This window comes from Ascaphus truei, chromosome 5 (assembly GCF_040206685.1).
Source record: "Ascaphus truei isolate aAscTru1 chromosome 5, aAscTru1.hap1, whole genome shotgun sequence".
Classification (NCBI taxonomy): Eukaryota; Metazoa; Chordata; class Amphibia; order Anura; family Ascaphidae; genus Ascaphus; species Ascaphus truei.
This window is the reverse complement of record NC_134487.1, coordinates 254,533,027-254,546,931: the sequence shown is the minus strand read 5'-3', so window position 1 is coordinate 254,546,931 and position 13,905 is coordinate 254,533,027. Positions and strand designations below refer to the sequence as shown.

Sequence of the window (13,905 nt, the reverse complement as noted above, 5' to 3'; positions counted from 1 at the left end):
GGACTCCCGGATGCAAAATGGGGACAAACCAGTGTAAAAAAAACCACTATGCGGCATATTCTAATAACCTTGATAAAATCTCACACTGGCATTTTACCGCCGTAGGTTTAGTCAGTTTAGTATCATGGTATTCAAAAAGACTCTGAAGACATGCAATAGCAAAATGACCAAAACTTACGATGGGCAGTGGTGATCTCAGCCTCTCTCCAAAGTTCTCATCTGTCCGATCTGCAGCCATGTGGCTCAGCTGCATAGAGAGCTGCACAGAGAGAAACACCTCGCCCTGCACATTTCTTGCTAGCGATCGCAGTGTTTTAATAAAAAATGTAGTACTAGTGTACAAATGCAGCGGACGTTATTCAAACATTTCATGCGTTTGATCCCTTTGCTTAACGGGTGATGAAGCTTGATTTCTCGAGATATTCTCGCATTAAGACGCGAGATTAGTAGTGTTTTGATTGAGTGCAGAAAATAGCATTTTAGCTTTACCTGCAATACCGTCGAGAAACTGAAGTGGGCGATCGCAAGTTGTTGTCTTAAAGATGTACTGAAATTGCATTTCATCGTGTCTTTTATTGCCGTACAGTACTTCAAGTGTGTGTAATTGTAAATTGAAAAATAAATGTTATGAACGTTATGTGTTCATACAGTATAAATGGGAAAGAAGTCTGAGGCCAAAAATACAAAAATTCAATGTCGCCTGACTCTTCTGCCGTACAGTATGTGAAATATGTTTTCTGTGAATTCAGTGTTTCTCAAATTGGAACCTTGTTGAAACCGTAAAAACATGAATGCACAAACAAGTATATTTAAAGAATGAACATTTTTTATTGAACAGGAAAATAAAGGGAAAAATAATAATAGAACAATACAACGTCACCTCTTTTTCTGAATGTAAAATATATATTCTGTAAATGAGTGTTTCTCAAATTGGAACCATGTTGAAACGCATATGCGTGTCATCACATTTCTGCGAATGCGTGTATGGCTAATTGTAATCTTGTTGAAACGCATATGCGTGTCATCATATTTCGCTAGATACTGTATGTGCTAGACAGTAGAACAGTACTACTGCTGTTGTTGATAAAGGGGAAGAGCAGTGAAATCAGCGCTAATGCAGTGAATATAAAATAGTGACACTGTAAGTGACAAATATACAATAAGTACACTTTAAACTTAAAGTGGGGGCTGCCTGGGCAAAAGGTGTACACAAACCAATACAAATAGTGAAAAACAGAAAACCCGGCGCCTCCAAATGGAATAAATAAAATGACCAAATATATAGTCCAAGGATATATGGAATAGAGTCCCGAAGGGAGTCTTCAATGTAGTCTCATAGACGGACAAACAAACATAGAAAACAAAAACAGAAAAGTCAAAAGAAAAAGATCATAGTGCAACTAACAAAACCAATATAAACAAACAAACACTGAAAAGATTGGCAAAGAAATAATTACAGATTTAATGCAATAAAAAAAAAAATTATTAATAAAACAACAAACACATGGGCTAAAGACACTAATAAGTTGAGTCATCTGGTAGGAGTAAAATTAAAATCCTACTTACAGCAGGGCTTAATGATTAAAACCCATAAAACAACCGTCCTTGAGTCCAGACCAGAGCCTCTGCAGAGATGGAAAACAGCACAGCTTCCAAGAATCCACACTGTCAGGGCGACCACTATTGCCACTCACGCAAACCTTCCGGATAGGTGAGGGGTACCTCGAGAAGGGACCGGGACTACACGCTGTAGGAGGGGTCGCCGACGCCAAAAGCACAGACCCACAGGTTGCGCGATGTGTCGGTGACGTCACACCACAGTGCGAGGGCAGGGGAAGCGCCCGAGAGGCAGTGAAGCTCTGAGAGCTGAAGCAAAGTCTGAAGGGGACAGAGCACAGACGGGGGAGGATGATCCAAGTCAAAGCCAGAAGGAAAACCACCCTACGCGTTTCGTGACGTCAGTCACTTCGTCAGGGGCATGATGGGAATAGGAAGTGCTGGTATATATATACCCTAACACCGATCAACGCATTAACTAAAATAATAGCATAATGTGTAAAAATAAAGCAAGACAATCTTAACAGTGATAAACAAACAACATCAAATTAATAAACAATAATACATATGTGAAATATAACAAAACACAAAAAAAAATACAAAACAAACAGATAGAATTGAGACCTGATAGGACCCATTAGGGCTCAAAAAACCCTTTCTTAAAGACACAGTGCTCAAAGTGAATGTATCAATTCAAAACTCTAAGCATATAAAGTATGTTGGTGAAATACACAAAATACTAAATACTAAGACTGCCAGTACCAGCAAACAACAACAGAGAAATTAGATGTTAATATGTGAAACACATATTGTTGAAAATGTATGATTATTGATTACTTAACCAAGAAAACTGAGAGGTCAAATTCAATGTTAAGACCATTGGGAGATAATGTTTTAAGTTCATATATCCAATATGACTCACGTTTACTAATACCATTTATTTTATCTCCGCCTCTCCAGTTCCCTGGATACATTTCAATTGCTTGACATTTAATACCTTTGGGGTTTTGCGGTGAATAAGGAAGTGGTGTGACACACTATGTGTTGTCAGCCCCTTCCTTATATTGTACACATGTTCATAAATGCGTCTCTGGTAGGCCCTCCCTGTGCGGCCAACATATTGTAGACCGCAGGGGCACAGTAGTATGTAAATAACAAACGCAGAGTGACAGTCGATGTGTGAACGAATATTGTATACCCGACCGGTAACATTAGAGCTAAAAGTGGCTCGACTAGAACTATATTTACAGGCTGTGCAGTTTGCACAAATAAAAAAACCTTCTTGACGAGATTCTACACCACCAGCAAAACCCAAAAGGTCTTAAATGTCAAGCAATTGAAATGAATCCAGGGAACTGGAGAGGCGGAGATAAAATAAATGGTATTAGTAAACGTGAGTCATATTGGATTTATGAACTTAAAACATTATCTCCCAATGGTCTTAACATTGAATTTGACCTCTCAGCTTTCTTTGTTAAGTAATCAATAATCATACATTTTCAACAATATGTGTTTCACATATTAACATCTAATTTCTCTGTTGTTGTTTGCTGGTACTGGCAGTCTTAGGGCCTCATGCAGTAAGCGACGATTATGTGAAATCGGCAAGCTTACCGATTAGTCATGTTATTGGCGATTTTTCCTCTCCGTATGCAGTAAGTGCCGAATACATTCAAAATCAAGCCGAAAACAAATCCGCCCACTCTCACGATGATTAGCCGATCACACACAGGTGTATCGGCGTGCGTGGCGGGGTGCTGTTAGGTTGCCCAATCACAAATCTTGCTGAATCAGGCGAAACAAGCATGTATTGGATAGCGCGCCATATTTAAAGGCAACGTGTACTGCTAATCATTCTCTGTGTTGTTGGGAGTGAGAGAGAGAGAGACGCACAGAGCTTGGTGATTTAAGATTTGCATATTGACTGAGAGACTTGTTGTGTATTGGGAGAGCTTTGTCCTTTGTTGTTTTGTTTACATCTTTGTCTTGTTTTATATGTGGAAGTGTTTCGTGTGATTGGCTGTACATTTGTTGTCTGTTTTTTGTGAGTGCTGTAAGTATGCCCGCAAAGCGTGGGAAGAGTGATGCTGGTGGGAGTGGGAGTGCTACTCGTGCGAGTACGCGTCGGAGTGAACGTACTGTTCAGGGGAGTGATGTTGCTGGGAGTGCGAGTGGTGTTGCTGGGAGTGGGAGTGCTGGTGCTGGGAGTGGTGTTGCTGGGAGTGTGAGTGGTGTTGCTGGGAGTGTGAGTGGTGTTGCTGGGAGTGGGAGTGCTGTTGCTGGGAGTGGGAGTGCTGTTGCTGGGAGTGGGAGTGCTGGTGCTGGGAGTGGGAGTGCTGGTGCTGGGAGTGGGAGTGCTGGTGCTGGGAGTGCTGGTGCTAGGAGTGGGAGTGCTGGTGCTAGGAGTGGGAGTGCTGGTGCTAGGAGTGGGAGTGCTGGTGCTGGGAGTGCTGCTGGTGGCGCAGTTGCTGATGGGTTGTCTGGTGGTGGCATGCTTGCTGGTGGCCAGCTTTTGGAGGCTCTTCCATTGGAAGAAGGAGAGTACAGTCAGCACCAGCCAAGCTCTGACCCTAAACCTGCTCGGAAGAAACGTGTGGAGAAGCCACGTAATCCTCGCTTCAATGACCAGGAAAATACAGCTCTTGTCACTGGGATTCTGGAGCACTATGACAGTATATATGGACATTTAGTAGGTAAGTGTACCTTTACATTTATTCTTCAAATACATGTGATCCTAGGTCATCTGTGTTTTGTTCATATGCAAATATGGGTACAGAATATCTTTCTATGTTAATTAGTGTGGAAACACAGCTTTTTATCATGCGTTACAAGGACAACTAAACACAGGCGTTCAATTTGCCATAACTGCATACAATATGAATGCAAGCTTGCTTACATGTATAGGTTTAGTAGTGAATGCTCATGTGCTTCACATATTACACCTAAAACAGCATGTTTGCTATCTCTTGGAACAGCTAGCAGTGTAGGAAACTGGTGCTTCTATTATTATTAATTTACCTCATATATTTTATATGTTTTTCAAGGGCGGACAAGTTCATCAAGCAGAAAAGAAATGTGGGACACAATAGTCATTGGTGTCAATGCGTGTGGGAATAGTGTCAGGGACAAGTATCATTGTCGGAAAAGATTTGATGATATTAGGTCAAAATTGAAAAAGAAAATACAAGACCAACGCGTGCATGCTACTGGCACTGGAGGTGGGCCGACACCACAACGTCTGATATTAACTCCATTGGAGGAGCTGCTTCGGGCAAAATTACTTCCCGTCGTCGTGGAGGGATTGGCTGGTGACCGTGATATTGGAATTTATCCCTCACAATTTCCACCAGGTGAGAAATATTACTGTACTAGGCGTGTCGTTGTTTACAGTTATTTTGCATATTTACGCAGCTTTTTATAGTGTCTTCCCAATATAAACATACCTACATCTATATATGTATATGTGTGTTTCTCTCTGTCTCTCATATATATATATATATATATATATATATATATATATATATATATATATATATATAGTGTGTTTGTGTGTGTCAAATTAGACATATCTGTTGTAGTCCTACTAAAAGCAGTAACTAATATACCACGTTGCATAGCGTGCTCATTTGCATGTGAATTCCCACAATGCTTTGCTGCATTGGAAGCAATTTATGGTGGGCGAAGATGGGCAACAACAGGGTAGCACACATGTGTAACACTTGATAATGAGAAATTATTACTACCTACAGGTACAGAACATAAATATGTATAATATTATTGTGTATTTTATTTATTTTACTCCTACAAACACGACATTACTGCCTATTTTAAACATGCATCAAATATATTGCATGCAACGGCCTACAAACATCACTTGCACTAACACATCTATAGTTGTTTATGAAAAGGTCCATTTTTGCTTTATGTCATATACAGACAGCATAATGAGGCACACGTAGCATATGTTATGTCTTTGTGTTCATAACTTAAACAGTGCAGACGACTATTTAGCTCCTCTACCATTGTGTTAAAGCAGCTGCAATTAATATCTCATCACAGCATACACTTCAACAGAGGGGTGGGGTTCAGCACACACACAAATTACAGGCTCATTTTAGGGTCAACTTAGTTCACACCATTTTCACCTGTTTGAAGTAATTGAAAGGTGTGGCTGATTAGGCTTTTTGGGGAAGGGAATAACGTTCTTACAACCTGACTAGCACAACTGAAGTTAATCACACTCATTTGAAAGCTTAACTCTAGCTACTAAATGCCCCAACAACTCATTACTTATCAAAGCGTACGTCACACATTAGTTCACTCATATCTATAGTTGAACTACTATCAACGACACATTATCACACACTGCATGTGTTGTCTTGTTGAGTGACAGCCACATTCAGGTGTGCCACATCTTCTATTAATGTACCACACATATCCTGTACCAAAAACAAAACTTTTTGCAATATGACCACCTTCATGATAACCATTGTGAATGGTCATCTCATGATAGTTATGTACATTATGATACTGATATCACTACACAACATATGATTTTTATGTACAAATTTAATCTATTTATCCTCACGCATTACTGCAGAAACATAGTATGTTGTATGTTAGGGAACTCAAAAGTTCTAAGTACACAGGCATGTACATTGTTATTACAACTATTTATGTTCACTTTCACACACACATTTTCGGTTAAGGAACTGATGCTGTTAGGTAATCATAAATACAGAACATACAATAAGTGTTTGTTCAATATTTACACATGTAAATGTAAAACTAATGTTATTGTTATATATAGTTGCCCCTGGAGGACATGTGTCACCTGAGATGGAACAAGTGTCTTCACCTGGGTCATGCAGCTCAACACACCTAGAAGGTGAGTGTATCAGTTGGTGGCCATATAATATGTGCACTTCTATATGTTATGTTGTCATGTTCATTATTTGTATTGCACATCTTCTTTAAATAGGATTACTTAGTGTCAGTGAAAATGAAGTGTAAGGCAACATGTATTGTGTTAGTGATGTGAACTATCATGTAGGAGTTGTGAGTTTAGAGCAAGTTATCATTCATTCATATTTCATACTGAGTCCAAACATTATTCGTAAGTCAAGGTAGTTTTTAATGTGAGGTTATAAAACGTATGGAAACATGTTAGGTGTTACTTATGACACAGTAGAATTACATAGTAACACAGCAGAGATTAACATGCCATTTAATAATGTGTACATTTATTTGTAGAACATGATGATGAGGATTATGATGATGATGATGATGCCGCCATAGACACAGAAATACAAGCAAGTGACCATGAAGAGGTTCCAATTGAAACAGTTTTACCGCCAAATCGTCCAGCAACTACCACATACGATGCAATTGTAGCTTCTGAGGGAAAAATTGTGGAAGCAGAAAATCGTCGCCATTCTGACCTGATGACAGTGCTGGAAAGGATGATTGCACTGCAGGAAGAAACAGTTTCACAATTGGCACATCTCCACAGAGTCTTCATTGAAGTGCCTAAACAGTTGCAAAAAATCAACACCTCATTCGAAGCATTAGTTGTTCAGCAAACCCAAGCAAATTACTTGAGAATGACTAATGTACCACAATTCAACTTGAACACCTCACAGGCAGGATCTGTACATGCTGGTCAGTTTTCACCACATGCATCTGATCTTCATTCCCCAGGTCCAAATGTTACCGGTCAAGTAGCAGACATTGCTGTGCAGGTTCCTGACGACATCCTATCGCTGCCATCTGTACAAAATCAGCAGCTGACACCTACAAAGGAGGCGACAAAAACAAAACAGCACAAGCAGTTACTACTGACCAGTTTTTGGACACAAACAAAAAAAGACACACATGAAACAAACCAACCATCACTTGTGCAGTGTCTACCAACTTGCTCACATGTGTCAGTGGGCACAAGCTCTGTCCGTGAACAGTCACTGCCCAAAAGCCCTGTAGGTTAGTCACTGCCCAAAAGCCCTGTAGGTGAGTCACTGCCCAAAAGCCCTGTAGGTGAGTCACTGCCCAAAAGCCCTGTAGGTGAGTCACTGCCCAAAAGCCCTGTAGGTGAGTCACTGGCCACAAGCCCTGTAGGTGAGTCACTGGCCACAAGCCCTGTAGGTGAGTCACTGGCCACAAGCCCTGGCCGTAAAGTGCCAGAGGCCACTCAAAGTGGCTCTGTTGTGGCTAAAGTTGCTGCAAAAAGAAAAAGGAAAATACAAGAGACAACAAGCAGGCCTGTTACTCGCTCTCAAAAGGAACAAAAAAAATAAATGTTATAATTCACTAAATATGTCTTTGGCCTTGTTTTGTTGACTTCAGATTATCTAATTAATATTGTATGTATGCTGAAGACTGTGTTGTTTCCAAACTTTCAAGTATGTTCTTGTACACTTGAAGTTTTGGAAATTTTAACAGTCGTAATTAATGAATAGTGTTATTAATATTGATGTATGAATCGTGTATTCAGTAATGGTCCACCATGAGCCAGTTGCTAAGTTTAGAGAAGCTGCCATTGACTTTGCAGCAAAACATTGCATTTGGGTGTGTTACTTGATGTAATCATTGCATGTGCATATTATTCACATGCAATTAAAAAAAGACCTATTTAACTGCAAACATCTTTCTTGTACGTGTACAGCAGGATTATGTGTTAAATATTACTTACCTTTGCCTTGCTTGGGCATTGTAATGTTGTCCTTTAATCATTTATGTGTTCTTGTTTCAAGAACATCTCTGAATGTATACTAATATATATATGTCGTATGTATGGATATATGCACACACACACACACACACACACACACACACACACACACACACACACACACACACACACACACACACACACACACACACACACACACACACACACACACACACACACACACACACACACACACACACACACACACACACACACACTGTGTGTGTGTGTGTGTATGTATATATAGTACTATCTAAACTGGTATAGATGTATTTACAAAAAACATACACTTCATGCTTCCTTGTGAAAACACAGTATTTTAATAATACAGGCCTAACGTTTGAGAACTATACTAAGTGTGAGCCTCTAACAGTATTGGGCGCAAACAAATGTTTATTACTTAATTCACTCATGTTTATCACCATTTAAATAGGTTTCATACAAGGCCTACTTACTGCCATCAATATGTTGTGTGTACTCCTATAAAAAAACATTATATATATATATATATATATATATATATATATATATACACACACAATATACATATAGTACAATATTCACTTTATATATATATATTTATGAGAGAGATATATTTATATATATATATATATATATATATATATATATATATATATATATATACACACGTATTTAAACTCATGCAGACAGGGAGTTAACCAGACTTTCAAATACACACAGAAATGTATGCGGGAAAGAAACATTTCATTTTGCAGGTGTGTGTATTTACTGATATGGCTGTCTAAGCACTATTTTCACACAGTGCTCTTTGTTATTTTTCAAGAAAACTCAATGTTACTGAATTAAAAGTGTAGGAATGTTTTCAGAAACGAGATAAAAAAAGGATACATGTTTGTCCCACAAGCGGCTATCAGAAACCACAAATGTTCAACCAATTAAAACTACAGATCCAATTGGCGTTTGAAATAAGGAGTAAAAGTTTATACTTTTATTGACCTTGAAAAGGAAACACAGCAATTTGTTAGCCATTGAGCAGTTTCATTTTTATGAGCAAAGAACAGATACCTGCACACATCTTTTGTGCTACTCTGCAATGGCTGATGAATTCGTTAAACATATGAATCCGCAATTAGGGTATAAATACATGGTATCAGAAGCGATTTTGACAACTTGCGGACACAAAGCGAGCACACGCCAAATCTATGATTTGATTCGAGCAAAATATCCTTATTACCAAGACCGTGGGCATGCGCGCAATTTTAATTCCTCAGTAAGATTCACTTTATCAACTAATGACTGTTTTGAACGTGTGCAGGATAAGCTAGAAGACAATTATGGTTTCTGGAAGATTGCCAAGGAAAAACATTTCACCGTGAAAGAGGGCACACATATTGTGTTTAAAGGCATATTTATTCCTAATGCCAATAGCAATGGATCCGCTACTACTTTTCCGTGTGAATCGATACCTGCTGCAATATCTGCACCCTCCATTCCTGAAACCCACATTGTACAAGAACAAAACTACTATGATTATGTAGCAAGCCTTTCAGCTGAAAATGCATTGGAATGGGTACCCGAAGAAATGAACCTACCTCCGGACCAATTGTTTGAAGAAAGCAGTGGCGATTCCTATGAGCGCTTCATGGAGGAGATGTGTGTCATACTGGATTCAGCGGTTGGGTCAAGCGTGGATGAAAATGCCTTGCATTTCTGGAGCGACCAGTTGCAGGCAGACGAAGAGTTAATTCTAGAAGAATGGTAAATATAACAACCGTTATGCGTTGACTCTGCGTTTAAAATTTTTTTTTTTTTGTAACCACCATTTTCACTTTCAATGCGTGGATACAGCGTAACATGGCAGACTGCATAACATGTAGCGATCACAAAGAAATTGTTTCCTAATACAATATAGTAGAACCTGAAAGAGCAGTACACATTGCTGACGGAATAAATATACGTACTTTCCTATCCCTTTAAACATATTAGCAACATTTTACCATAACTCTAACACATACCTGTTTTGTTATCATGCAACATCTACAACATTTAAAACCGGGTCCACCACGTATGACGTGGGACCCTTGTCATGGGCCAAGGCGTCCTTAAAAAGGATTACGGATGTAAGTCCCGCCCCCAAGCAACGTGCGCGCCTCAAAGCCTATTGGCTGTCATGTTTTGTTATAGTAACGGTAACTGCAGTGTGTCATGCGTGCGGCTCAGTGTTTGTAGGCGTCAACTGGGCGTTAGCCGATTGTTAATTGAGTGGGAGGAGTGTTAGCGTGCGTTTCACGCTGGCTTAACATGACGTCACACGTATTGCATTTGCGCATTGTGTTATCGGCCGTGCTTTCTGTCCAAACACGTCTGTTTAAAAAGAATACAGATGTACTCGTTTAGAACGAATGTAGTTTCATCTTCATTGTATTTGAAATAAAGATTTTATGTTTACTGGTATTTTCAACATGTATTGAACGCACAACGTACGCTTTGTTTTGCGCATGCGCTAACAGTTAGTGGAGCCAAGCGTGAAGTGCGTGCGCACACTAAGATGTGCGCGCACATTTTTCAGTATACAGGCAATGTTCACTTCATATACATAGTTATGGCTGCTACCAATTTAAAGAAAAATTACATACTGATGTACACTTGTAGTTCTAACATATAAGTGAGTGACGTGTGTATGTACACAATCATATAGAGCTGTGTAACGCGTTGTCACGGATACATATATAGTAAGGTGCCATCTTTGACCATCATGTGTTTGCTGTATTTCAGAGATGTCGGGGAAGATACAATGGGATCAATGTATGATTTCAGAAGAGTCTACCTTTATATGAGATGATTGTGAGGAGGAGCCACCGACTACTATACTACATATGGAACTAATTTTATATTGCTTGCAGCGCTTATTAACAAACAATTAAAAATGTGATACCCTTATGCCTATATTGCATAAGCATTTAATTAACATAATGATGTTGCAAAAGAGTGCCTCATGAATTTTTCTTGAGTGTTCTTTAATTACTACTAGCATTTTATGGCATGGTGTGTTTTATATATAACAACCATTCCCACTCTGCTAACACATTTGTGTATTCTATTGTGTAATGGAACGTATGACTGTCGAAACTATGTAACAATAATAATAATTATAATATGAGCATGTTCATGTATAGCGCTGCTAGTTGTACGCAGCGCTTTACAGACACATTTTTCAGGCTGAGGTCCCTGGCCCTTGGAACTTACAATTTATTTTTTGCCGCCTGAGGCACAGGGAGATAAAGTGACTTGCCCAAGGTCACAAGGAGCCGACACCGGGAATTGAACCAGACTCCCCTGCTTCAAACTCTCAGTGCCAGTGTGTGTCTTTACTCACTGAGCCACTCCTTCTCCCAATGTAAAGGACACTTACAACCAACTAGCCATTTATTGTTAAAAATCTCTTGTTACATGGGTATGTTGATAAAATGGTTTGGGACTGTAGCAAATAATGTTATTGCCCAGATGTTGTGGTCCCCTACAATGCATGATGTTCTGAATATGACATCAACATCATGTAATGAATTACGTTTCTGTGTATATTTCATTAACCTAACTAACTATAGTTTACTGTGTTTATTAAACGTTCTAAAAATAAATAGTATAGTCAATATGATGATATAAGCTACCATAATAAAGCTGCTGTTATCATTTGTCGCTGTTATACATGGATCCTACACAAATTGATACAGACACAAACAGTTGTCTTAAAAAGTGTGTCTATTATAATGTGCACGTGATTGACGTTACAATTGTTAGAATACTTGATAATTATCATCATGATAATGATGAAGTGACGTGATTGACATTCCAAAAATATTACCAACATTGTCATATTGGTAAATTAGAAATGCTAAATGACAGTAACATTTGCGACAAAATTGTCTTTTCTGTTAACAGTTTTACACTTGGTACATGTAGGACACATCCACACACGTGTGACTTATACATACACATGTCACAAATTTAAATTAATGTTGACTAATAATTCCTAGCATTAATAAACACCTACATTGCTAAATATAAGATGTAGTACGCATTGTTGTGATTACAGGCATTCATGCATGGAGTGTTATGATCAGTCAATTTCATCCGTGATGAATGATCTCCCGTAAGTAAACAAATAAGTACAGTTATCCCCTTGACTCCAAACACCTCTATATTACATTAATGGAATTTATAAGGAAACATACATAAAATGTGATGAAATGGGAGTAATCATTTTCTAATACAATGCACATGAAACCTCAAGAGTAGCTAAATGCATATACATGATACAGAAAGTACATGTATGTTACATTTGTGTTTAAACCAATATATTGGGTTATTAATTCAAATAATTATAGGAAGATTGAGGTAGGCAAATCTTATGAGAGATGTCAGCAAATATACATACCATGATCAGTCATACTGGAGATATACCTATAATGCAAAGGAACAATATATAAATTGCAAACATTGACATGCCATCTTCAGTACCGTAAACAACACAGCAAAGTGTGTATTTGGTGTTAAATGTGCAACACCATGTATATTTAATGACATTCAAAATGTAAATCAGCCTGGTGTACACATCATATGGATGTACATGTTACACTGCACCAATAACATTGTATGTAAGCATACTAGAAGCATGAATGAGTATGGGCATAATATGTGTATTGTCTTAGCATAAGGAACAACACAATGCTAAAATATTAGTGCTTTGTTACCCCAGTTGTATTCACATACACACAACTAAAGTACAATTGAAGAGGGACTATATAACCTGTGCAACAATAACATACCGGTGCCACATCCCTTTGTGCACACAGCAGAGAAAAGAAAGGTGTGCAACCCATATTCATCTGTGTCCTACCAGAAGGGTATATAAAAAAACATTATTGTTAAGATAACATAATTTAACTATAAAAGTAGAACTTGGAACATATATGTTTTTACTTACAAGAAAAAAATGAATTGATGAGATTCTGGCGTGTCTGGCCACCACTGGCTGTTTGTTCATTTTCAGCAGCTACATGGGTGGGATGCTCGTCTACCAAAGGCTCAGCTAGGTCTGATTGTACATTGTGCCTGAGTGCAACATTGTGCAAAATGCAACAGGCAAGGATAATATCAGACACTTTTTGAGGCTTGTATAGAAGAGCCCCACCAGTTCTGCCCAGACACCTAAATCTGGTCTTGAGTAGGCCAAATGTCCTCTCTATAACAGATCTTGTAGATATATGGGCTGCATTGTACCTCTCCTCTGCTTCAGTTTGAGGGTTTAGCACCGGAGTCAAGAGCCACGGCCTAATTCCGTATCCTGAGTCACCTATAATGAATGGAGCACACATAAGCTGACATTAGTGATCAAATTCTACAATGCCAACATTCCTAAATAAAAATGTGTTTTGTGTTAGAACATGTTAATCTGTACTCACCCAGCAGCCAACCATGTTCAAAATGTCCCTCTTCGAACGCATGGAAGACTGAAGAGTTCCTCAGGATAGAGGAATCGTGACTGGAACCAGGGAATTTGGGTACCACATGCATTATCCTCATCGTCGCATCACATACCACCTGTACATTGAGTGAATGGTAGTGCTTACGATTGCGGT

General features: G+C 38.8%; 1 protein-coding gene across 1 annotated transcript; it reads left to right on the top strand.

Moving 5' to 3' along the window:
• Positions 1 to 5,969: 5,969 nt before the first annotated feature.
• LOC142494562 (uncharacterized) lies at positions 5,970 to 7,657 on the top strand. The gene is made up of 2 exons (XM_075599021.1): positions 5,970 to 6,445; positions 6,811 to 7,657. The coding sequence occupies exons 1-2, from the start codon at positions 6,349 to 6,351 to the stop codon at positions 7,539 to 7,541; spliced, it is 828 nt and encodes a 275-aa protein (XP_075455136.1). The 5' UTR covers positions 5,970 to 6,348; the 3' UTR covers positions 7,542 to 7,657.
• Positions 7,658 to 13,905: the final 6,248 nt, after the last annotated feature.

What these genes read in the sequence shown, in the direction of transcription:
- LOC142494562 (XM_075599021.1), top strand. Translation starts at nt 6,349, where the DNA reads ATGTTATTGTTATATATAGTTGCCCCTGGAGGACATGTGTCACCTGAG. An exon ending in CAGCTCAACACACCTAGAAG is followed by an intron (nt 6,446 to 6,810) that starts GTGAGTGTATCA and finishes ATTTATTTGTAG; the next exon opens with AACATGATGATGAGGATTAT.